The sequence below is a fragment of the Convolutriloba macropyga genome, chromosome 2, assembly GCF_964194025.1.
Source record: "Convolutriloba macropyga chromosome 2, txConMacr16.3, whole genome shotgun sequence".
Lineage (NCBI taxonomy): Eukaryota > Metazoa > Xenacoelomorpha > Acoela > Convolutidae > Convolutriloba > Convolutriloba macropyga.
In genome coordinates, this window is record NC_134469.1 from 11,253,836 (window position 1) to 11,280,390 (window position 26,555).

Genomic DNA, 26,555 nt, shown 5'->3' on the forward strand with positions numbered 1-26,555 from the left:
CCACATCCTCGCAGAAATTGGCCATATCTCCGAAAAACTCTTTTCCTTGATATAGCCATAATTTTTTCGGGAAATTGAGTTCGTTCTTTTTCGAACACATTTTGATAAAAGCTGCTTTCACACCTTCTGCTCCTTTGCTTCGTAATGCTTCTACTCGCAAGAATCGAGAAAAAACATCGACAGTAACGAGTAAAAAGTTGATACCTCGGTTCCATTGTGATAGTTTATCCATTTGTGCAAGATCCAAACACCAAATCTCATCAATATAGCGAGCATGCGCATTTAGCCGGGGAAATTTTCTTCTGATCCCTTTGTACTTCGTATAAGAGTCTTTTGATTGTAAAAATTCTGTAACTTTCTCGCGACTTATTCCACTTGATTTTGTTAGGTTTTTGATAGAACCGAAAGCTGTTGGTCCCTTCGCTTTATACAACTTCTGCAATTTGATTCTATCTGAAACTGTAATTGAACCAGTCTGAACCATACTGTGTCCTCAAAATGTTGTTTTTAACCAGATATGGTCTCAGATTTAGAACTTTAAGAATTAGGAAATAGTTTGGATCAACTGGAGCGTTTTTCAGTTTGATTGAATGAAGGAATGTTTTTATATCAACTCCTGTGTCAACGTTGTCAACAATAATTGTATTGGAAAGAGAAACTTTCAGTCGTTTGTTTTCGTAAATTTCTTTCAAAGTTTTCAATGTCTCGGGACTGTTCTTATAGTGAAATTCCAGATCTGTCTTAAGTTCTTTAGGTGGACGCTCGGTTTTTTCGGAACTAATTTCTTCTTTCGCTTTTTTGATAACTGGAAAAACAGTTTCTTCCTTTTTATAGATCTCGCAGGAGGGTTCCGGTAATTTCCTTTTTCTGGTCTCCCACAATTCTTTTGGAACAAGAACAAACTTTTTGACCTCACTCATTGAAGAAATTTGAAAATTTGTTCATACAAGGTTGATATATGTAATTTAATATTGTTATTCCAGCTTTCGAGCCCAATATAAGTCTTCTGGAATTGAGGGTTGTTGATTTTGACGTGAGCTTTCTAAGTTGTCTTTGGAAGCGAACAAACTGATTTTTTCTAACTCCTGTGAGGTTTCCTTCAATCAAGTTTACAATACACTCACAGAGAAATCTGATGAACTCTTTAGGACAATTTAGAAGGAAAGTTGGTTGAAATTTCTTGCTGAGATTCCGAAAGAGCTTCAGAGTATAATAGTTCTGTGCGTTTACCATTAATATCAGTAATACGAGCACGACTGTTCGGTACAAAGAATTCTGAGGGAAATGATGTTACATTTGAACAGTATCTCAACAAATCAGGTGTAGATGGTCTCAAATCAATCATAAGATGACCATATGGTTCTTCTGTTGCATCATCATACCACTGTTTTAGTTGTCTTCCGAGTCCTAGCTGTCTCCCCAAGATATCAATCTGCTGCACATCTCTCGGTGATTTGAACAAAACAATGTGAGTAGTCTGCAGCTCGGCATCACGTCCAGTTTTGTTTTTGTGGAAGAGATTATGCTTGATATATACACAATTTAGGTTTCGATGTCTATCGGCTGTCGCAATTCCGTTGAATCTTTCCGACTTGGAAAGAATGTCTAATGAATCATCGAATATAAGTAAATATTTAGTGCCGTCAGCGGGTAAGTTATCGATTAAATCAAAGTCAACTCCCTTAATGAATTCTATATCTGCAATTGATTGAATCATTGTGTCGTAAATTGACTGAAAGTGCTTATAAAAGTATAAATTTCGATCAAATGATGGTTGAAAAGTTTTCATTCGTAGCATATCACTGATAAAAACAGTTTTTCCAGATCCGGAAGGACCAACAAGATACATCAAAATTCGTTCGTTTGTTGAAGTGATTTTGTTCATTTTATGTTCTGGGATTAGGAAGTATATAACCAACGGCACTTGAAAGAATAGCAATCCAAACTGTTCGTTCGTCACAAGTTCTAGCAAAAATAAGATTAATAATTGAAAACAGAAGCAGTACTAATACAACTAAGCACTGAAATATTGACAAAAAAGCTGTTCGAGAGCAAGTGCATCCACAGATTTTCCAAGGAGGTCTTTCTTGATTGTTATTATCAAAAATAAAGTCAGATGCGTGATTGAGATGATCTGTCATTAGAGAGCAACTGATTTTTGTTCGTCTTTAGGAAATAATGATTCACACTTTGATAAATTGGAATCGTGGTGACATTTTCAAAAAACAACAATATGCAAGACCTGTCATATGTCCCAAGAAACAAAAATTCAACATAGAATTAAAAAATGGAACCATGTAACAATATCCAGGGCCGATATTTAGATTTGTTTTCAGGTATCCTGCGGCATCATGAAATGTAGCATGTAATCGAAAAACTTTTGACCAATTGAGAAGTTTTTCTAACTTTGAGTCACCAACTCCTATTAGTCCCCCAAACGGAGCTTCTCTGTTGATTTTATCCAGATCTACATTTTTGTTCAAGCTTCGACAGACAGCCAAAAAATAATTTTTGCGTTTTGTATTTCCAACAAAAAGTTTACTGATTTCTTTCTCTAACACTACAATTTCTTCAATGTTCATATCAAGCAACTGTACTGAAACATTAAAATTTAAAAAGTGATTAAATACAAACATCACAACACACAATATAAAAAATTTACAATTACTGTTATGCACTTTGCGATCTTTTTTGATTTTTGACTTTGTTCAGCACTGAAATAATTTCATCACTCATTCTGTGTAGTTTCTCCATCTCACCAATTCTGACCGAAAGAAAGCATTTCCTTCTAAAACTGTCTTTCTCAGTCCCTCGTGTGAACAGCTTGATTGTGAAGTAACATCGATTCGGGTCATCTTGGAAAAATATTCTAGTCACACACACCTTCCGTCGAGCAGTCTCACTCACTTCCCAGAACACATCAAATTTTGCTTTTTCCTCAACATCAGTTGGTTGGAACACAGTTTCGTCAATCACCAGCTTCGCAGTACCTACAGTAGGTTCGAACAGTAGTGCTTCTTTTATCATCTCAGGTATCTTTTCAATAACAAGCTTCAATTCTCTGGCCGATAGCATCAGAAATTGATGCAGAATATATTCACTTTCCACATTTTCGCGAAATACTTTCAAGTGAGTCCAGTTAGAGTTTGTGTTGACGGTTTCCTCTGGGATGCTGATTTGAAACTTGCGATTCCCGTATTCTTGAAAGCACCAACAGTTGTTTCTTCCATCGTGCTCCTCATTTGGTTTTGGGTCGGTGTTGTCTTTTTTATCGTTGTTGTCTTTAAATAGAGAAAACATGCTCTCATTGTGGTTTTCCAACTGTGGTGAGGGAACAACTGGTTTTCCTTTGTAATCTCGTTTGCGGATGGGAAAGGAGAATGGTTTTTTGGAGTTAGGAGAGACAGAGCTTTGATCCATCTGTGAAGTGAGAATGTGGAGTATGTAAAGTTTTTAAAGTAGAAAATTTGGGTATACAAGGGTAACTGAATATTGAGAGTGGAAAGAAACAAATGAATAAATTGTCTTCAAGAAAGGGCTTGATATCTTGAACCAATGAAATTTAAGTAAGAACGAGCACAGTAGCGAAAAATAAACTTCGTATCCAATGAGATCTTATAAAATAAATCGTAACCAATGAAAATAGAGTGTGCATCACGACGTAATAGTTATGTCACTTCTATTTTTAGTAACATCACGTGATGTCAAAGATGAGTTTTCTATATTTAGTCACGTGAGGGAAATTTTAGCATCGAACAAAAGCAAGTTATCTCACTATTCTATTGGAGAACACCTAAGTTCGAGAAAGGAATATTTTGATGAGATGATTGAGTCTCTTCATTGTCAGTTTCCTGGATCGGAGGAAGAATAAGGTCTTTGAAATTGGGCAGATTGAAGGGTTCTGGTTTTTTAGAAAATGAGTCCGCATGCTTGGAGAACATGTCTTCTACCCACCAAACACCGTAGTGATTTATGTCACGAGAGTACGGGAACATAATACCTTTGCTGTCTTTCAACGGGTGAAACCCTTGTTCTTTTCGAATTCTTTCAATGGTTTGAAAATATGTTTGGAGAGAAAGCAATGAATTGTTGACTTTTTCTTCGGCTAGGTGGAGGTTATGATGTCTAGCTGCCTCTAAAGTTCTCCACAAATCCTTAGGAAGTGTCAAGCTAGTAGTCTGTGTTTTAATTGTTACTCTAGTGCAATCCACCTCAAAAGATAATTCCAAATTGTTATCGGTTACTACCGTTTTAAATATTGATGCTTCCGTGATAGGAACGTAATCTAAATCTGAATGAAAAGTAGAAAGAAAAGATGTTGAAGGAAGTAAAGGAAGAATTGGAGTATTTTGCATTTTTTTAGGCTACTTATGTTCAACCAAGAAAAAAGACAAAATGAATCGTAAATGTTTTTCAGCATCAACATTCCAAAATAAGATCTGACAGATTATGTGATTGGCTAAAAAAAATAAGAAATAGACATTTTCAAAACAATAATACAACTTTTCTGAAATCTGAAAATTGGAACTTCAGTTTAAAACGACACAGTGAAACACTATTTTAAACAAAAAATTGATTTAAAAAATTGTAAAAAAATCTGTAAAAATCAAAAATAAAAAATTGTACTTTTTTGTTAATATGGGAATGGGTGGGTAAATGACCTTATTAGTTTGTTTTTAAGACACTATCTTGCTAATCCCCTTCGTGTGAACAGCGTGGGTATCATGCTGTGAGGTACGTTTTTGGAAATCACGTAAGCTGTACATAAGTGTAAATGAGTCATCCTATCTATTTTAATATTAAAACATTACCTAGCTAATCCCCCTTTGTGTGAACAGCTTGGTGTCATGCTGTGAGGTGCATTTTTGAAAAGTCGTACGTAACTGTAAATGAGTCATCCTAATTTATTATTAAAGGATTATCTTGCTAATCCCTTTCGTGTGAACAGCTTGAGTATCATGCTGTGAGGAGGTACATCTTTGGAAATTTGCATTATTAAAGTGTAATATGGTAGGGGGTCAATGACCTTACTGATTTAATATTAAAGGATTATCTTGCTAATCCCTTTCGTGTGAACAGCTTGGATATCATGCTGTGAGGTACAGTTTTCAAAATCACGTAAGTCGTACATAACTGTAAATGATTCATACTTTCTAACTTAATATTAAAACATTACATAGCTAATCCTCTTTGTGTGAACAGCTTGGGTATCATGCTGTGAGGTACGTCTTTGGAAATTTACATTATTAAGGTGTAATGTGGTAGGGGGTCAATGCCTTTACTGATTTGTTGTTAAGGCACTATATTGCTAATCCCTTTCGTGTGAACAGCTTGGGTGTCATGCTGTGAGGTACGTCTTTTATGGGAAGGGGTAAATTTACTTACTAATTTAATATTAAGAGATTTTCTGTCTAATCGCCCTCATGTGAACAGCGTGGGTATCATGCTGTGAGGTACGTCTTTGGGTTTTGAGGGAAAATGGGCTATACGTAATCTTTATACATAGGTACGTCTTTGTACCCCCCATGTCTTGCTCACGTTATACTACTTGCAACCTCCTCACATTCGTCATTAATAAGTGCATCTCCCATTTTACAGACTGTATTTATCTTGTCGCTCCCGCAGTTGAACTCAGAATAGCAAAACTACTGCGAACATGGAATTTCGCTGGATTCAAACCAACCCGTCTTACTCAAGTCCACATTGTCTTACGTTGTTTTGCTCATTTGGAGTTTTCTGACAAATGTTGCGCAGTTCTTGTAAATTCTTGTTTTTCAGACTTCGTTGTGTTTTCTTTATTATAAAGCTATAGTATGAAACGGATGTGTTCAATACCACTGAGAGCAATTAGTGTTCTAAACAATCGTATACACATGATATTTTCATCAGACAGGATATAATTTTTCAAAAATTCCTGAACGCGTGTCAGAGGTGAAAATTGCGCAATAAATAAATGCCGCTTAGTTCCAGTTCAGATATAAAAAATAAAAAGCTTTCAGAATGACATGATTTCTATCAAGAGCCACAGAAAACATCACCTTTTGCGTTATGTAACTAATAATGATCAATATTAAGATAAAATACTGAAAATCTAATTGCATGACTGAATAAATATTGGTCATAAACGAATAAATACGCTCATGATATTAACGATAAAAGCCATTGAACGATTGAAAAAAAGTGAATTAGTGGATTTTTAATACAAAATTTTCAACGAAGTGTTATAGGTTGAAACAATATCTGGTCGTATAAACATTACGGAAGCACAAAGTGATTGATATCTATAGAATCGTAGTCAGTCCGAGTTGAATTGATCAACTATGATGATCAACTATGGGCAATTAATTTAAACTCTGGTTAATTTGTTGAACTCTTGTCTGCTTCAACAGACCAAAAATTCACATCGTAAATGTATGATATAACAACAAATGGACTACTATTTTGAGGCAATTTTGGTAAAACTTGTGTTTATCGTAAAATAATTAAATATAAAACTTTTGTATATCAACGAAATGATAGCTAAAGGGGTTGAGTGCATTTGTGGGCATGATTGTACACAATGTTTGCAATGTGGAGCATTGCAAACGAATATATACGATTTGTCGGCTAAAAATAAAATAAATCGGATTCCGCCGTACGCCAGCACTTCCACAACTTTAACCAAAACTAGCACTTATAAGTGGCACCACGATGTAGGACTTCTCCCAAGATGTGTGCCAACCCTCATTTTTGGGTCATCTGTTTCATCTTGAGAGATAATTGGGGCGTTCGCGTTTTTGGGGGAGTTCGCGTTTTTTGGGGTTTTTTGAATAAATATGCACATTACAAGGAGTTTATACGCCCGATTATAGCATAGGTCAATTTAACATTTTTAGCACGATAAAAGAGACACATTTGAACGCATAATTTGTAAAGAGACGAATTCTAACTGTTTTTAATCAAAAGAAAATGCAGATTTTTCGAACTAAACTACACATTTTGAATCATAAGGTCAATTTGGGTTCAAGATTTACGGTAAAACTCAACAGTTGATTGAATGAAGTGGATATTTTCTTTCTGTGAGTCGAAAATAAAGTTTAAGTTGCACAGTGTGAGTTTCGGATTGCAACAGCTGGTGAAACGCATAAATTTTTGAAAAATAAACTTTGACCTTTGTTCTCAAAAACTATTAACTTTGGCAAAATTGTTGTATGAATCCTCTGTTAAAGCAATATGAAGTGCGTTGACCATTGCCAAATAAATGATGCTATAAAATTGCATACACCATGAATGAAACAAGGGGAGGGTGGTCACTCATAATTGATTTACAGCTTTCTGTACTATTTTTCTGATCAAATAGTTAAAGTGACGTCAACATTGAGCGATCTCGGAACTGTCATTGGTTGAAGTTTCGGAACTCGATCTGGTTTAGGTTGACTTCGGAGCTGAGCCTATTTGTTCCGAAAAGGCAGCTGGGTGAGTGGGCGAGAAAGTAAAAATCGTCCCGGAAAGCTTTGGTTTATATTTGAAGCAGGAGGCCTGGTTATAGCGGGTTGAATTCGGACTTGAGTGTGCATTTATTATTGTTAAAAATCAAGATGCCAAAAACAATCTTAAGATTTAATATTTTGAAATCTAGAAATATAGAGTGATAATATTGTACATCGGAGTTTCCATGAACTCAATACTACTCCATCAGAAAAAGACGTCGTTCTTTTTTTGACAGAAATACATATTTTCAGAGGGTGTTTTGTAATGGGTAGTAGGAATCCTCCGCTGGCATCCACTGGCTCTGCTTTCATACCCAGCATCTCCGTAGACCAAACTTCAACCGCTGCCACTGGAACTGCAAACCCAAATAATTTCCGCCAGTACCCGCCTCTCCCTCCGTCTCACTCTGCTCAACAGGTGCACCCTCCTCTTCCCCTGGCTTCTGCGACTCCAACTCCTGCTGCCACAACCACCAACACTCCCCTTAATGACGTCACACGCAGTCCGGGTCGTATGCAGTCTGGAGCGAGCTCAAGAGCGGAGAACCTTCAAGGTATTGTATGGCACAACTGAACTTTGCGCGAACGGTTTTCCGTTTTCAAGATGCCTTGAACTTTTGCGTCTGAAGTTTATCTTGAAGACGCGATGAGTTAATCTATAACGAACGCACATAGAGTTTTCAACATTAAAGAGGAGCTCGCTCCAAATGACTATCGTTTCGGCGCACGCAATACCTCAAGATTTATTAATAGCCGCGAAGCGATAGCTGCTATTATTGGGGACAGCGTGGTTTTTTACAATTCAAAGAATTTGAATTGTATTGGGGCGCTGTCTTTTTTTATGATGTGTGCACACATTTTTCAATGACTTTGATCTTTCAAAACGGGATAAACTGGTAAAGCCCTGCGGGCATTAAGTTTCATTAGAGGCCCGAAGTGGACGTTGTTAGTCCTTCAAGTGCTTAGAGTGTTGCAGCTGCTGGTATGGCCTCAATTTAAGGTTAAAAGGTCATTTTTAGGAGTTCTTGGGCCTAAAATAGTGCAATTTTTCAATGTTTTTTTATGTCGTTTTAAGTTGTTTGCTTGATTAGTCTTAGATTACAGTTTTTAAAAGTTTATGAAGGCCATTTGCGAGACAAAAGTACTTGTTATGACCAATTTATATGTTTTGGTACTACAAACACAAACACACAAAATGATACTAGTTTTTGCAATTTTTTTCATGTTTTTTGAAAATTTGTGTAATTTTTTAGCGTTTTTCCAGCTTCAGGGTCCAGGGAATCTCCTTTAGGGTTTGATAATAGGGCACTGTGTAGTTTCTATTAACAATGGAGTGGTTTTCAACATTTTAATGTCTCGAATTTTAGCTTTTTTTGGGATAAAATCTGCAATTTTTTTTTATTTCCTAAAGTTTTTGTCAATTTTTGATATTTGTCCATTATCAAGTGGCAGGAAACATATTCCACGGTCTGAAAAAAGTTACTGCATGGTTGTTAGTTTCAATGGATTTGTTTTCAACAATTTAACCTTTCGAATTTTGAAAAATTTTTAAGAGTTTTTTAAGCTTTTTTCAAAACATTTGTCTTTTTATTCAGTTTATCTTGCCTGAGTAGCAAGATAACCTCATATAGAGTTTGATAGTATGTTATTAAATAGTTGCTATAGGGGCAATTGGATGGTTTTCTACTTTTTTATAGAACGACTTTCTGTTTTTTGAATTTTGAGTTTTATAAAAATTATTGCCTATCGATCTTCGAACTAATTGATTTTTTAAGACCTGGAATTGGGTTACTGGTTAGCCTCTAGAGACACTAAAATCATTTCATAAGAAATGATTCTCAAGATATTAATATCACGATTTCAGCAACATTTCATTAATATTTCGAATTGATATCATTTTTTCTTTACTTTTTGAAAATTTTCGAGTTAATCGATCTTCAAGGGCCAATGAATTTTTTCAGGCCTTGCAGATATAATACTGCACCAATTTCAGAAACGAAATTCGGTTTTGGTTATATTATTGAAATATGTTTTTGTAAAGGGATCAAATTTTGCCTTAGGGGTAAAAGCTTCAAAGTTTTATCAATGATTATATTTTTGTTCAGTTTGTTTGATTGTTTGTTTCTCATTTTTTTAGATGATTCTGTTTGTGTTTGGGCTGGCATCGTTCAATTGCTCTGCTGGTCGGGTAGAGTAATTCTAAGTTTTTCATTCAATTCTTTGAATTGTATTTGAGGACTTGTCCTGCTATGTTTTTTTAATTCGTCGTGTCCATCGATGATTCTTACGACCTGACTTCTTGGAATTGACTTCAGTGACTTCTATTGCTATGCAGTTAAAATAATTTGTGTGCGTGAAGTCATTTCTGCTTTTAGGTCAATTGCGTGACTTACCTAACTCAAAAATGACTTCTGAACTCACTTATGGAACTTTAAATTTAATAAACATTTTAGTTAAAAAGATCAATAGTGTGCATCTAAGTAGTACCAAACTTATATGCCCTAATTCTTGAATTTTAGTCTTGAGATTTTAATTTCGAATATCAATTTTGAAAAAGCTCTTTCAGGGCTTTTCCCCTATAGACCGTATATGTATCATAAAATTGACAGTACTTATCTAACCCAAAAAATCTAGTTGTCTACGAAAGGACTTTTGGTCAATCTGCCTATCTTGTTTCTTTAGTTGTTTCAATTCATTGTAGGCCACAAGCGTCTATCGAGGCTATTTTCCGGCAATCTGCCGGCTTTGTTTTTAGATTCAACAATGAGGCTCGGTAAAGTGCGATCGCACATAAGGTTCCGACCCCGCTCATCCAGAATTTTGGCATAATTGTCTATCAAATGAGGAACAGATAGAAACACAAAAAAATTCAAGTATTTTTTTTTTAAAAAAAAACTAGCGTATGAACGAAAAGATAGCCTCCAAAGCAAATAACTCAGTAGAGTAAAAAAGGATGCATTAGATTGATGAGATATGCTGATATTAAGAAAGCGAGCGAAGACGAACGGCAAAATCAAACAACAACAAACATTAATTACATCAAAAAATTTATGTCCGTTTTAAAAACAAAACTTAATAACAAAGTGAAAAACGTCAGATAAAACTAAGACTAAACAAATAAATTGTAATCCACCAGAAAAAAAGGTTATTCACCAGTTCATAACAAGGCTTGGTAACAATTAGACAAAAAAGCACAGAAACTTTGAAGTTAGAAATTTCGCTGAATTTTAAAAAAAAAAACAATTAATTTCAAAGTAATCAAAACCATTAGGAATCAAATAAAATATCCCATAGGTTTCGCTTTACCAATGCTTCTATAAAGGTAATTAGGATCTCTCGGTATTCAATTTTTTATGCTGTTACAAAAAGAACAACAAATAGACAACAAACAAAAAAATCAATTAATTTGCCAGAAAATGCTTTGGAAGCCGTAAAGCCATACTTTGACCCCCAAAATATGTTTGATTGCACCATCGTCGAACACCGATAATGTATTATGTGACCGCTCAGTGATGAAACTAAGTAACAATTAGACAAAAAAGAAAAAAATGCAAAATTATGTAATACTTATTTTTTTCGAAAGAAATTATTTCCAAAGACTTTTGAGTCATTAATTACAGAATAAAAAATTTAAATATGTTCGTCCATTCTTCCAAAGGAAGCCCCTGAGACCTGCAATTATCGAGAATATGTCTTACGTCTACAAAAAGAAGGTCAAATATGACAAAAATCAAAATTTCATTTACTTTTTTTTTGTGAAAAACCCGTGTGGAAGCCAGTAAAGCCATAACGAATTCTTTAAAAACAATAGATTTTGTGACACCAATCGCTTTTGAGACCTTCCTTTGAAATGTATTATGTGACCTCTCAATGATGAAACTTGGTAACAATTAGACAAAAAAGAAAAAAAGCAAGATTATGTAATACTTGTTTTTATCGAGAAAAATTTATCTCCAAAGACATGAAAGCCATTAATTTTTAAATGAAAAAATTGAGTAGGTTCGTCTATGTTTCCAAAGGACACCCTGGAAACCTGCAATTATCCAGAACATGTCTTACGTCTACAAAAAGAGCGTCAAATATGACAAAACTCAAAAATTAATTTGCTTTTGTGAAAAACCCGTGTCGAAGCCAGTAAAGTCATAACGAATTCTTTAAAAACAATAGATTTTTTGACACCAATCCCTTTTGACACCTTCCCTTGACAAAAATAATGTCATCTTTAACCTGTAATAAACGAGACCAGGTAACAAGCAGACAAAATTGCGAAGTTGAAGTGTTTTTTTTTTTTCATTTTGGAAAACAATTGTCTTCAAAGTCATGAAAGCCATCGTCTATCTTCTGATATCAGAACATCGGCTCATCTACTCTTCCATGAAAAGCCAATCAATCCGGGTCATTGTACAGGAAATTAAATACGACTAAAAAGACAAAGTAAAAATGACAAATAAAGACAAAATTAAAAATTTCAATTAAATTCTTCGAGAAGGAATTGTCGAAGTGCTTAAGAACCACAATCTATATCTTAGAGGATTTAAATATTATCAATTGTGCGTTATTTTGAAAGCAAAAAATGTGATTTATCAACTGCCAAGAACGTGATAATTTGACAAAACTAGAAAACGAGAAAATTGGGCAAATACCTAAAAATTAAAAAAATGTGAAATCGAGTAGCATCAAAGCCGGAACACCATAACTTAAGGCGTAAAACCGCAATAAAGACTAATTTTGAAATCAGCAGAAAGAAGGGGAACACTCTTTGATTGCTGACACTAAGCTACAAGTTCACCAAATTAAGAGAAAAATGGAGGCAAAGTTCAATAAGCCATTTATTTAAAAATCAATTTTTTTAAGTCAAAACGACCATAAGCTTTCAAGCAATCATCTAGAAAAATTAATTTGTAGCTACTTAGGAAACCAATAGGACCTATCACTAGTGAGCTTTGGTTTGAAATGTTGTGTTATTAAATTAATATAAAAGAGATCAAATTTTTAATATAAAAAACCGCCTGATGACAATCCGAATTATTTTTGTATTGTAACGGTCCAAGATTGGTACAAAACTAGTCCTGCTAATGATGATTGTCCATTAAGAATATCTAATTTTTCGAATGTCATTGATATAGATATTTTCTTAGTTAAAAAATCTAAAATAAATGCTATGCTGCGTTTTTGATAATCAACGAATAAAGTTAGCAAAAAATGGCAAAGTTTTAACTATAGAGCACTCTCAACGGAAGTTGAAATAGACTTAGCCCCCTTTTTAGTCTACAAAGATTGTGTTGGTGGTGTTTGGGTGTGCACTTCTTGCAAATTTAATCAGAGTGGACTAAAGAAACTTATTTCGTGCTGTTTTTGATGAAAAAGTCGGCCGGAATTTGTGACAAAAAAGTTCAATGAAAATAGCCGACAATATATTTCGTCTTTAAACGTAAAATCAACAACGTTTTCTCGAATAAATTTTATTAATTTTTATCAAATTTGGCGAAATTTTAGTCAAAAATTTCGAAAAAAGGTGAATGAAATCAACGGAATTCACTCTATTTTCTCGAAAGTTTAAACCTCGATATCTCCCTGTAAAAAACGAAAATCAAAAAAATCTTTTTAATTCCATATTCTACGCTGGACAAGCTTTCTAATGATACCAGTCTCAACTCTCTACGATGAATATATCGATCGGCCAAAATTGACTGAACAAATAAAAACCCATTTGAGTATATAGTTCCCCCCCCCCTCAAGAGGGGTCGGAACAATTTTTCCGAAGTTGTAGATCGGATCAAAAATTTTGAGATATTTGTACTTCGTTAATGTTTGTTTTAATAGTATGATGGCCCGATAATAAAAATGATAATACTCTGTAGCCTGAATTATAGTGTTTGCTTCACGGGTATTTCAGAAAAAGAAAAGCCACGATACTTAATTTTTAATTATCGTGGCTTTTCTCAATTCAGTTACCAGGCGACTAACGCATTTGAAGGCAAAAAATTGATTGACGTTTTTAAAAACAAAAATGTCAATTTGGCAATCTATTGGATAGCGAAGCGGCTAATTTTACCTTTCTAGTCTCTGGCACCCCTCAGAGGAAGATGAGTTATGGTGTTGGGAAGAGTAACTCTATGAGGGTTCCTCGCATCACAGAGAGGAGACACACTCTTCCTCCCAGACAGGAGTCAATTGACGCTGTCTCAAGTGCAGGGTCCAATAACTCAAACCTCACAAGGTCTATCAAGGTAAGATAATTTAAATTTTATACCTCATAAAATATTTTAGTGATTTTTAGCAATATTCATTTGGATCAGTTTTTTATTTCTACATAAATAGATTCTGCTATCATGGGGTAAAGACATTGATATTTATGTCCGTAGTAACAATGCAACGCTTATTGATTGCTCTCAAACGAAGTTTGTAGCAATTATATTAATCACGTGGTCCTTATGTGGTTATTCGCTTGCTCGCTTTTCTTACGCTTTTGAGTTTTTGAGCTAAAAGCTGTATAGCTTTGACCTCAACTGTCGATTCGAGTAATAGTTCGCATAACCATGTGAGATTTTTCTAAGCGGCCTTTTCAGGTAGTGTGTGTAACGGCGGGTGCAAAAGACGACTTGGCTGTAAAACTGTTGAGAGATGCGTGTGAAAAGAAAAAAGTGCAATTCCAAATAATCGCCTACAATGAGATAGCCTTTGACGAAGTGAAAGCTACAGAGCAATTCCTATTTGCGGGTATGTTTTACAGAATGAAGCACTTCGCTCAAAAATAAAGGGCAATTCGGACAAATATAACGAAGCTATTTATCATTGAAATTTAACGCGAAGTAGTTACTGGTCCTTCTGCTGCGTTCTACTGCATTGATAAATCTCTAATAGATATATTTTTTAAAAAATGATGCATTAATTATCACAAATTTTCCATTTCTAAACAAATTTTTATACATTTTTGCGTTATTGAACTGAAACTGGTGTAAATTTCTTTTGTCTTAAAATTGCATAATTTTTTTCTTAAAAAAATTGTTCATACTGATTCGCTATTTGCAAATAACAAGCCAAAGTTGATCATTTAGAAAATGAAAACAGTACCAATTTTTACTAATGAGAAACTGATAGGCAAATTTTGTGTAATAATGCGAAAATTTTCAAAACTTTACGAAAACTTGGGCGACGATTTGGCAAACTGAAAACGGAAGGGCATGGTCGGAGAGGTTAAGAGCAGCAACTTATATTTAAATTAAATCACAAAATCTAAGTTGCTCAAAATTTGTTGTGTGGATCTCCCTACTTTTTCTCCTGTGGCTATGAGCCCTTTTGTAAAATTCCAAAATTGAAGTTCTCCGTCATTGGCTTTTGGGTAAAGTGCGATTTTGTTTAATAGCCACAAAGCGACAGCTGGGGCTATTATCGGTCTTCTCTTGGGTTTTACATAATCCATGTATTTTGATTGTATTGGTGTGCTTTTTTTGGCTTTTTCACGTCAATGAGAAGTCAAATTAGAGTGGTGTTTTTAATCACGATGGTGTAGTAAAGGCAGCGAAAAAGCGAGTTTGTTTGAGGCGCTATTTTTTATTCAAAAATTGTTCATACTGATTCGCTATTTGCAAATGACAAGCCAAAGTTGATAATTTAGAAAATGAAAACAGTACCAATTTTTACTAATGAGAAACTGATAGGCAAATTTTGTGTAATAATGCGAAAATTTTCAAAACTTCACGAAAACTTGGGAGACGATTTGGCAAACTGAAAACAGGAGGGCATGGTCGGAGAGGTTAAGAGCAGCAACTTATATTTAAATTAAATCTCAAAATCTAAGTTGCTCAAAATTTGTTGTGCGGATCTCCCTACTTTTTCTCCTGTGGCTATGAGCCCTTTTGTAAAGTTCCAAATTGAAGTTCTCCGTCATTGGCTTTTGGGTAAAGTGCGATTTTGTTTAATAGCCACAAAGCGATAGCTGGGGCTTTTATCGGTCTTCTCTTGGGTTTTACATAATCCATGTATTTTGATTGTATTTGTTTGCTTTTTTTCACTTTTTCACGTCAATGAGAAGTCAAATTAGAGTGGTGTTTTTAATCACGATGGTGTAGTAAAGGCAGCGAAAAAGCGAGTTTATTTGAGGCGCTATTTTTTATTCAAAGGTTGAGTGAGAAATCGGCTTTTAACCGAATTTTCGGTTTTTGAAAGCGATTTTTTTTCACATGCGGCAATTTGACTTCTGCTTTCGGTTTTTCTTTTGAGTACTAATTAAATAACACATGTGTTTATTATGTTGCTTGCAATCATCAATAGGCAGTTGTAGGTTTTCATGACTTTGAAACTATTTGTGGTTATAAAATATTAGAGAATATTTGAATTTCGCCCCCTTTATAGATTTTGCTGGTGCCCTCTCACTTGGTATCATTATTAACAGGTCTTGTAGTTTGCTCATCAGAAATAATTGAACCTAATTAATGTTGTCAGTTCACAGCCAGTAGTTTTCATGATTTTGACACTATTTGTTCTTTAGTGACTATTTTATTTTTAGTGACTACTTGAGTTCTTGTGTTATTTGTTAAATTTTTTATTCAATCGCAGTAGGGACAGGTATCATATCTTCCCTATAGAGATAAAGTTGATGGATTTATTTTTTTCCAGTTTAAAGCAATCGATGTTTTTGTTGTCATTTTTATGTTCTCTTAGTTTCCTTTATGGCAGGTCTGATCAGTCGCTTAGGCAGCTTAAATTTTTCGACTTAATCGTTTTGGTTGTTAGCTATTGGTTTTTATGAATTATACGCTGTTCATTTTTAATTTTCTTTTCTGAATTTGAGTTTGCCCTGGTTTGCTGTACTTATTGCTGTTTTTTCACTTGTTTTCAGTATTGACAGTCTCTGCGATTGTTGGTAAAAATTTATTTTTGAAGAAAATTTTTTAAGTGAGTAGCTAATTCTATCGGTGACGTTTATTCTGGTAATCTTGAAAAAGTAGAAGCAAATTCTTTAGTTTTTGCGAAAATTGGTTGTATTTTTGCTGTCTTGTTATCTGGCCTCATTTATGACCGGTTTCACTGTTTACTAATGCAGAAAACGTGTATTTAATTGCGTGCATGATTCCAGAATTTCATATCGATGTTTTTGATTTGGATACTTCTGTTTAAAAAAGTTGAATTTTTAGTTTTTACTTTGTTGTTTTGTGTTCTTATTGCTTTCTAAAAAAACACTTCGATTTGGCCCTGTGATGCAATGTGGTTTCGGAAAATTTTTTTGCATCAATTTTTAGCTAACTTTGTCTTTGATTGAGATACTTTGTTTAGCCTTAGGTTCCCACTAGGTTGTTTTATTTTGTCTTCATTTTATGGATGCTGAGCGTTAGTTTTTTCAAAGTTATTAATATTGTTTCTAAAAACAGTAGATGTTGGAAAACGAATTTTTCTATGTTCGTAGATTTTTCTTGCACATATATAGGTTCATTAATTTTTTTGCCGGTTTTAGTTTGGTATTGCAGTAAAAAGATGAATTATTGGTCATTCAAAATTTTTGGATTGTATTTAAAGACATGTCCTATGTTTTATTTATCAAAGTTTTGGTTTCGACCATATGACGTCACGATCACTTCAATTCCGGTTTGGTTCATTCGTTTATGCAATCTCGACTGAGTTGCATGCGTGACGTCATTTTTCAATTTGATTGGAGCGAGTTACAGGTCACACTTGACTTACTGACTCTAAAATTGACTTCCTAACTCTCAAATTGATTTTCATTTACTTTAATTATAGGAGATGAGTTCAGGTTTTTTAAGAGTAGCTGGTATACTAGTATAAGCAGCAATAAGTTATACAGATTCTCTGTTTTTTATGAAACGAAGAAGTTTTTCGTCTTTTTTTTACTATCTTTTGGAAACTGCAGATCTACGAAGCTATCGCGGCTATTTTCTGGCAATCTACTAGCTATGTTTTTCATGGTGATTTTGTTCAGTTTTTCAGAGAAGGATAAAGAGGTTTTTTTTGTTTTTGTCTCAAAAGTTCCTGTTTTCACTTTTTACGTCATAAGAAATTATATGGCATCGAAGAACACCTAAGATACGATCTGATGAAAAATACTGTCTAATTTTAAAAAAATGATTGAGGGGCTGCTCTACATTAGTACATGTAATATTCGGTGAAGCCCATGGAAGATTCCGTGAACTATAGGTGGCAGCGCGTGTTCAAAAATTGATGTACCTTATACATTTTTGAAGGAATATCTTTACAACTTTTACCTCAAAAATTCTATCTTTCTATCTTTGTTGCGTGCAAAAACTGTTTAATTGCTCTCGGACGAAGTTTCAAGCGTGTATTGTAAGTATGCGTCTTTGTAAGTCTGCATATTGTGAGTATGCATATATTCTAAGTATGTTCAATATTTTTGATTGAATCTTTGAGCTCTCGTTCTTGATCATTCTTTGACTTCTTAATTGACGTTTTCACGCTGGAGTTCTTCGGTTTTTGAGTGATCGAAGTTGGTTTCTTTCTGAAATAATGATTGTTTCTAATATAGAAGCGACTGTGAGCAAAAGAGTGAAAGCCATTGTAGTTTACTGGTTAATATGGCAGACTGACATCCTGTAGGTTCCGGGTGATTACCCATTTGGGGGTTGTTTTTTGGGGTTTTTCCCATTATAGTCTCCCCCCCCCAGAAATTTATAGCCCCCTCAAAACAAAAGTTAGCATACAATTAATTTCATCAATTAGGCTTACAATTGTTGGTTACAAGTTTTCGTTTTGTTCCTGTATTGAATGGTGGAACTTCCCAAACGCCGTCAATGTTTCATGGAACGTGTCAAGGTTTTTTTTTGAGAAACATGATTTCTGAACAAGAACTCCGCAAGATATGAATCAATCATAACCCTATTAGTCCTATGCATATTTTTGTTTTTTGATTTTGCATCCCTCCACATAGACTCAATGCTTTTGGTGTGTGCGTCTGTCGTCGGATCCACAAAGTTTTCAGAATGGTTTACGGTTTGATGACTGGTAGACGGATGCTTGTCCAGAACTTTATATGCAGACCATAAATCCGAAATTATCGTTGATCCGGGCTCAACATAGTTTTCAATGCACTTCATGAGTGTGTCAGAGTTCCTTTTTTAACTTTTACAACGAAGGCTTTCTTTGTCTCACGACATATTCCTCCAAAAAGCCAAACTTGAGGTACACTCGGGTCCTGTTTGATTTACGTTTGGAGAAGAGACTTTCATCTATCTCAACGATGTAATCTTTTCCACCGTTTTTTTTCTGATTTGTCTATCATTAGCCATGTGGAAACCTCCCTCATATACATGTTGATCCACAGCGGTATGCTTGGACATTCTCAGCTGGTTTTTTCAATAGTTGATTGTCGCAACATCAGTGCTCCTTGCGTATATGAACAATAAGATTTTGTCAAGTCCCATTCGAGATCCAGCCAGCCATATTCCAGTTCTGATACTGTAATCCACTCGTCATCCCCTGATTTTGCATCGCCATCTATCCCGTCGCGCTAGTTGGTCGTCAGGGCTGCGTAACAGCATCTCATGTCTGTTAGGGCAATAATTCACTTGAGGGATTATATCATACTCTTGAAACAGCGCTATTGTTTCCTATTTATGTTTGAAAGTTTCTACAATTTTCATTAAGTTCATAGGAGCCATTTCGTATTATCTCCGTAGCAGCTGAAACGCGGTTATGAGAAGTCAAGTAAAATCAATTATAATGGGCAAGCCCATGTCAACATCCGCTTATTGCGGCTCGCCTGTTTTTGCGGCTCGCCTACAATGATTTCTCATTTCGTGTTAAAGAAGTGGCTATGATTTTTAGCGGCTCGCCTACATTGATTTCCGATTTTGTGTTACAGAGGTGGTTATTAATTTTCATCTGGGGAGGGGTGGCTATAGGTTACATGTCCACTAAGCTGGGGGGGATAATAGGAAAGACCCGTTTTTTGCAGCTGTAAAACATTTTTATGGTACACCCCCTATAAATTAAAATGCTCCGCCTGTCGTTCAAGAGCAATTCATCTGACGTTAGTCGTCTTATGTTTTTTGTGTTTTTATTTAGATGACCATGATAATCATATTTTTGTATAATTTTGTGGAGTAAAGATGATTTAAAAATTCTGAAATTTTTCTAAATTAATTCTTAATGGCTTGCACATTTCCCTACAAAACAAACAAAAATGGATCTCAAAACCTGAACTTTTTTATCAGCCTTGAGATATATATCAAACTGTATAATGTTGCAAGAGGTTCTACAAATAAAGCGTACTGGATGCGCCCGAAGGGAGCTATCATCATCTTTCCCACTATTTCACCAAAAACAATGGAGGAATATCGCCTTTAAAGATACACTAATGACTATGAACACTTGAACGCCGTGTGTCAACACCTGATGCTAGGTGACTAAAAGCTAACTTGCTGTTTCTGATTCAGTAAATAAAACTCAGACAAACTTAATTTGCCTATGCATTAACAATATTATAACTTCTGATGAATGTGGTTACCTTTTGTTTTAGATATTGCCTTTGTACATCTTGTTAGCAAGGAAGAGGAATCAAAACTGTTCCTCAAGATTGGCCATCGGAGAAACTATGGCAAGAATGTGAATGTAGTTCTCTACCAGATCCCACCTGGGAACGTTTCAGAGGAAGAGCAGAATGCGCTGTCTTACCTCAAGGTTAGCGGGTTCCTATTTTTTTTTTGAAAACTTGAGTTTTTGAGGTAACTGGTTGCTTTTATTTATTTGACAATGACTTGTATGGGCTGGTTGCCCTTTTTATCGCGCTAAGTTAGCAGAATATTGAAAATGGTGAGTATTGCGTATTGGACGAAATTTCTATCAGAATGAAATTTTAAGCATACATTTTTTATTGATGTAATGTGTAAATTGGGGACGAACTCCTACTGATAAAACATTCAATAGGTAACGTATTGAAGTGCCATACCAACTTCTGTCTTTGCATGAAAATAGAATGTTAATGCAAAATTTGCCACCTAATGTCTACTTGTCCCTTCCACGGTCGTGTATCTTTCAAGTATTGGCTCTTGTATCTATTATTAATAGCCGCGAAGCGATAGCGGCTATTATTGGAGACGTCGTGGTTTTTTTTCAGTTTGTCGTCTCCATCGATGATTTTTACGACCTGACTTCTTGGAAATGACTTTTTCAATGACTTCAGTGAATTTACTGCTTGGCAGCTAAAATTTGTGCGTGACGTTATTTCTGCTTTTAGGTCAATTGCGTGAATTACTCACTCAAAAAAATGACTTCTGAACTCACTTATGGAACTTTTATAATTAATTTTATGAACATCTATTAGTTAAAGATCAATAGTGTGCATCTAAGTAGTGCCAAACTTATATGCCCTAATTCTTAAGTATTAGTCTTGAGCTTTTGATTTCGAATATCAATTTTGAAAGAGCTCTTTTAGGGTTTCCTCCTTATCGACCGTATGTGTCATAAAATTGACAGTCTAACCCCGAATCTAACCCAAAAGGTCTAGCTTTCTATTAAAGCACTGGTGGTCGATCTGTCTATCTTATTAATAGCCGCGAAGCGATAGCGGCTATTATTGGGGACAACGTGTTTTTTTAAATTCGTCCTCTCCGTCGATGATTCTTTCGACCTGAGTTCTTGGAATTGACTTTTTCAATGACTTCTACTGGTTTGCAGTTAAAATTTGTGTACCTGACATCATTTCTGCTTTTAGGTCAATTGCGTGACTTCCCTCACTCAAAAAATGACTTCTGAACTCACTTAATGGAACTTCAAATATTATGAACATTTAATAGTTAATAGTGTGCATCTAAGTAGTGCCAAACTTATATGCCCTACTTAGTCTTGAGTTTCTGAGTTAGAATATCAATTTTGAAAAAGCTCTTTTAGGGCTCTTTCCTTATAGACCGTATGTGTCATAAAATTGGCAGTCCGAATATAACCAAAAAGTCTAGTGCTCTATTAAAGGGCTGGTGGTCGATCTGTCTATCTTAATTGTTTAGCTGTTTCAATTCATGGAAGGCCACAAGCGTCTATCGCGGCTATTTTCCGGCAATCTGCCGGCTATGTTTTCTTTAATTGTTTCAATTCATGGAAGGTCACAAGCGGCTATTTTCCGGCAATCTGCTGGCTATGTTTCTCCTGCTGTCTTTTTAACGTCTCCAAAACAGTGTTAGGACTCGAAGAGTATCGGTTTTTTACAGGTTTTTAATTCCTCTCAAACGAAGTTTGTAGCATTTATATTATTCATGTGGTATTTTTTGCGATTTTTCGCTTGACGATTTTTCGTCTGACTCATTTGACTTTTTGTCCGCACAAAAGATTTTTTGAGGACAAAAAGGGCCCCATCAATCAAGCTAAAGCTAGCTTCACTAAACTATAGCTATGCTGAAGTATCCAGCCGGTCGTTTGAGAGCAATTCCCCTAGCGCTAGTCGGTTAGGTTTATTTTTAATTGCTCTCAAACGAGTCTCTGGCAGTTTTCTTAGTATTGCTGATATTCTGCGTTTTTGTACCACCGGTTTTTCGTTTGTCGTTTTATTTATTTTTCGTCCGAACATTTGTTTACATTTCATCCTCAAAAACTGTATAAGTGAACCGGTAAAGCCCCGAAGGCATTATTAGGTCGCTGAACAGTTCTCTGAGATCCCTGCGCTTTGCTAGTCTCTAAGGAAAGGATGCGATTAACCGAACCAGTTGACACCCCCCCCCCCCCCAACTCCGCCCAACACGTCATTCATCAGTAACCGCACACTATCCCTTACAATCTAAAATATCACCTAGCTGCAGCCCCAAACCATCCCGTTCGTTACATCAGATATCATGATTGAAGAAGGATTCCAGAAATTGGATCCCAGAAAATTTTGTCGTGTTCTGGTGTTATTAATTGCTCTCGAACGAAGTTTGAAGCAACTATTGTAAACGTGTTGGCCTTTTTAATGCAAAATTTTAGCTTGACCGTTTTGGCTTTTCAAGTGACTCTTGCTACCTTAACTTATTCATTTTGCGTGATCTAAATTTCGGAAGTGTCAGCATCTGAACTCAAGTGGCTAAAGTTCATTACTGAAAGTCAAATGAAAAGTACGCCATAATTGGTGTAATTTTTTCACTATAAGTAATGGTGATAGTGGTATATATCAACCTCTAATGACACCATTTTAAGCCCACCTCTTTGTGAATTTAGATACCCCCCACTGATGTAGGCTGAAATAGATTTGAGCTCTCACTAGTCGTTCGAGAGCAATTCTTCCGACCTTAGTCCGTTATATTTTTAATGCTTTTCATGCATTGCAGATGTCATTGTTCCTTTTTTGCAGAAACTCTATTACCTGCTTTATGCGGAAACGCTGCAGAATCTCACTAATGCGTAATGCTCGGACTACGTTCTATATGCAAACATTATGATGACAATTGACTAGCTTAATGGCGTCTGGTGGTTTTCTTATTAAAAACATTTTGCCAACTTAAGTTAAAAGTTGTGCCGTGTTTCTGCAGAAATTGCACTCGTCTCACTGAGTATTTTCTTATTATTCAGCGTCAATATTGATATTGCATGGCGTAGACCGTATAAAATCTAAAAAAGCTAAAATGAAATGTAATGGACGTGTATATCCCTAACAGCCTTTACTGTGAGTATTATTATGTGCCGTGACTGGAATTGATAAGTTTTACTGCAGTTGAAGTTACTTCTATAATCTTCACTGGAAAAACATCTCTGGAAGATTTGTTGTATCATAACTGATGATTGAACACATTTTTTATAACTCAACTGCTGATCTAACTCTGTTTACTCTCTGAGAAAGGGCATCGAGAGAAAATTTATAATCCGTAGGTTTCTGATGTCCAACTGTTCCAAGTCTCTAGCAATAAGTGTGGAAATTGATTACCTCTGATGTCTGTATGATTAAGCCACAGCTGGTTGTTCATTCCAGTTCTTAATCACCTAGTTGTTCTTGTTATCCATCTTCAGGAACTGTGCGTAGAGGCAGACACCGGTCTACTTCCCTACTATTCGCTGCCAGGGACATCCAACTCTTCCAATGACATGAGTCTGGATCTGGGTCACCTTGTGCTGCTCCCCCCACTCCGGACCTCAGCTGGAGGGGTAGAGTCGCCCGAGTGGACCAGTCTGGCCCATGAGTTGAGAAGGGTCCTCAACAGTTTCAAACAGGTTAGAGAAGTCACTTTGTGCGTGGATGAGTGAGTTTTCCTTAATTCAGCAGGAACCACACCTGTCGCGTCATGCTTAAAAAATTGGTTCTACGGGGAATTGTTTATCTCATATTTGTAGGCTTATGCACTTAATCGACGTGTTCAATGGGTGTACGAATTATGAATGAAAAGGAATCAACTTCATTGTATGCCTTAATCTAAATACATGAATTTTGTGCTTGCTAGCGGCTCGAAAGTTTGTCTGTATGTGATATTCATAAGCCTCGAGGGTTTATGAAATTCTTAAGTCTTTAATTTTTGCCCACACAAGAATGTTTGTTTTATTGTTTTTAAAATTGTCTATGTTGTACAGCGGGTTGGTTGGTACTACACTCACGAATCGAAATTGTGATCAAATTTTTGGAACATAATAACTGCTGGATCATTACGTAACTGAGAATTATTTACCATAATCTACTTTCAGAAAGAAGGCTGGTCTGTGAGATTAAGAAAAGCAAAACAAAAATGATATCAGCACAATATATTAGCACAATATAAGCGCCTCCCATTTCAGTGGCTGGTTGGTATTACTGACATCAGTTATTTTCCTATTGCACATTTAGCCATATTAATAAACGATTGTCCTCTTGTGTTTCAACACACTGATTTCGTGTCTTGATTATGTCTTCATTTCATCTAAAAAATTTTTTGGAAACTGAAGTTAGACAATTAATTTTCACGAATTCTAACCTAATTGTTTTTGTTGATCATCGTATAGCAATGATTCAAATTCTTCACAGTCAATTATTAAAGCTATACTCTGATTCTACTATTTATTTCCCTCGAATAAAGGGTGAAGCAATTATTGTAAACGTTTGTGCTTTTTTGTGGCAAGATTTTGTTAGGTGTACATTTTTAATTGCTCTCAAACGAAGTTTGCAGCAATTATATTAGTCCTGTCGGTCTTTTTTTATGCGATTTTTTGCTTGACCGATTTTTTGTCTGACGCTTTTGACTTTTCGTCCTCAAAAACGGGATAAACGGGTAGCGCCCAGCGGGCATTAAGTGCTCTTAGAGCCTTTTAGCTGTTTTAGCTCAAACTGTTTTGGAGACTTAAACTTATGGTGTGAAGGGCGGTTCTTAGAGGTTGAAGACACCCCCACTTTTGTCCCCCCCCCCCACAATTGCCCCCGCCGCCCCACCACGTTGTTGCCCCCGCACCCCACTGTTGCACACCCCCTCACTTCCCATCAGCTCCCCGGTGCAACCCCCCTTCCCCGGTGGCTACTGACGAACAACTGATCGATAAAAGCCCTCAATTTTATAATAATTTTCACAATTTTTTTCAAGTTTTTTGAAAATGTTGGTCAATTTTGAGTTTTTTAGGTCCTAGGTGTCAAGGAACATCCTCTAGAGTTTTATAATAGGTTACTGCATAGTTTCTAGTGGCAGTGGAATGTTTTCACTTTTTAACATCACGAAAATTAGCATTTTCTTGACAAAACGTTCAAATTTCAATTTTTTGACATTTATTTTTCATTTATTACGTCTTTCCAGACGCAGGGGCCAGAAACTGTCCTTATGAATTTGATAATACGTTGCTGAAAAAATTTTTTTTGCTAGGGATTAGTTTTAATTTTTGAATATGACAAATTTTAAGGGGTTTGAAAACAGGTTAGCGTATAGTTTCTATTTGTAATGGAATGCTTTTCAACATTTCAACACCACGAATTTTAGCAGCATTCTTTTTTTTTACAAAAATTGCTATTTTTTTCAATTTTTTGACATTTAATGTCTTTATTCAGGTGTTTCAGCCTAACAGAAAATCTCCTTTAGGGTTTGATAATAAGCTACTGGAAATTGTTTTTTGGTCATGGATTAGTTTTCAACTTTTATTATCACAATTTTTTGCAGTTTTTTAGGCAACTTGCAATTTTTCAAGTTTTTTTGAATTTTTGTGTCATTCTTTAGGTTTCTCCAGCCTCAAGGGCCACATAACCTCCTCTAAGTTTTGATAATAGGTGGACGAAAAATTTAACCGGCCAAGGGCCATCACGAATTTTAGCAGTTTTTTTTATAAAACTTGCGTTTTTTTCAGTTTTTTTGAAATTTATTGTTATTTAAGTTTGTCCGTACCCAGGGTCCAGAAAACCTCCTTGAGGCTTTGATAATAAAGTAATGAAGAATTTTTAGTAGCCCTGAATAGTTTTCAGCATTTTAACATCACGAAATCAAGCATTTTTTTCTCAAGAGCCAAGCAACCTCCTCTAGGGTTTCGTTATAGGTCACTTCATTGCTTCTGGATGTAAGAGCATGTTTCTCACATTTTTAATATCAGCAGTTCTTAGAAAATGTTTGCAATTTTTTTAAAGTTTTAATCTTTTTGAATTTTTGTGAATAAGGGAGTGATAGCCGAGTGGGCAGTGCATCTGGTTATGGAGCGGAAGGTCAGTGGTACGAATCCAAGCGGGGGAAAATGTTTTCCACCCGCCTTTCATTCGAGAGCAACTCTTCCTACATTAGTCGGTTTATGTTTTATAGTTGCATTTGTAATAATTCCACCTAGTGAAGCTTTTTGTGGTTTGTGTTTGAGTTTTAAAGGAAATCGTAGCAGGTGTGGTTTTTCTTTTTGAGTGTTGTTCTAGCCTTTTACATCAAGATGTCTTTTTGCTCAAATTTTTTAGTTCAATTAGATTTTCTGGAGCCTATTTCCGCAGAAGCTCTGGAGCAACAAAGTCGATTTTTTTTGCCCTGAATATTTTATTTTAGATGTTTCATTTCAGTTATTATTTTTATTCATGTAAAGCGTCATTTATTGAATGCACATTTATTGGTAGTACATCATCAGTGCTAAATAAACCGTGGTTCGGGCTCGGGCTTCGAAATTTTCAGATTTCTCCTTTAAATTTTATTGCATGTTTCTCGTCGTGTTGTTTTTATTCCTTACATTGAGCTGTCTCGAAAT

At 35.4% G+C, this 26,555-nt stretch overlaps 1 protein-coding gene across 1 annotated transcript in view; it reads left to right on the plus strand.

Annotated features, from left to right (window-relative positions):
- The first annotated feature begins 7,685 nt into the window (after positions 1-7,685).
- The window catches only part of LOC142335124 (mitogen-activated protein kinase kinase kinase 15-like), a 42,430-nt gene continuing 23,560 nt past the window's right edge, over positions 7,686-26,555 (plus strand). The window contains exons 1-5 of the mRNA XM_075383484.1: positions 7,686-8,023; positions 13,533-13,699; positions 14,039-14,189; positions 19,960-20,120; positions 23,409-23,609. Of these exons, the coding sequence (XP_075239599.1) occupies positions 7,735-8,023; positions 13,533-13,699; positions 14,039-14,189; positions 19,960-20,120; positions 23,409-23,609 (969 nt within the window). The 5' untranslated portion in view covers positions 7,686-7,734. The remainder of the gene's footprint in view (positions 8,024-13,532; positions 13,700-14,038; positions 14,190-19,959; positions 20,121-23,408; positions 23,610-26,555) is intronic.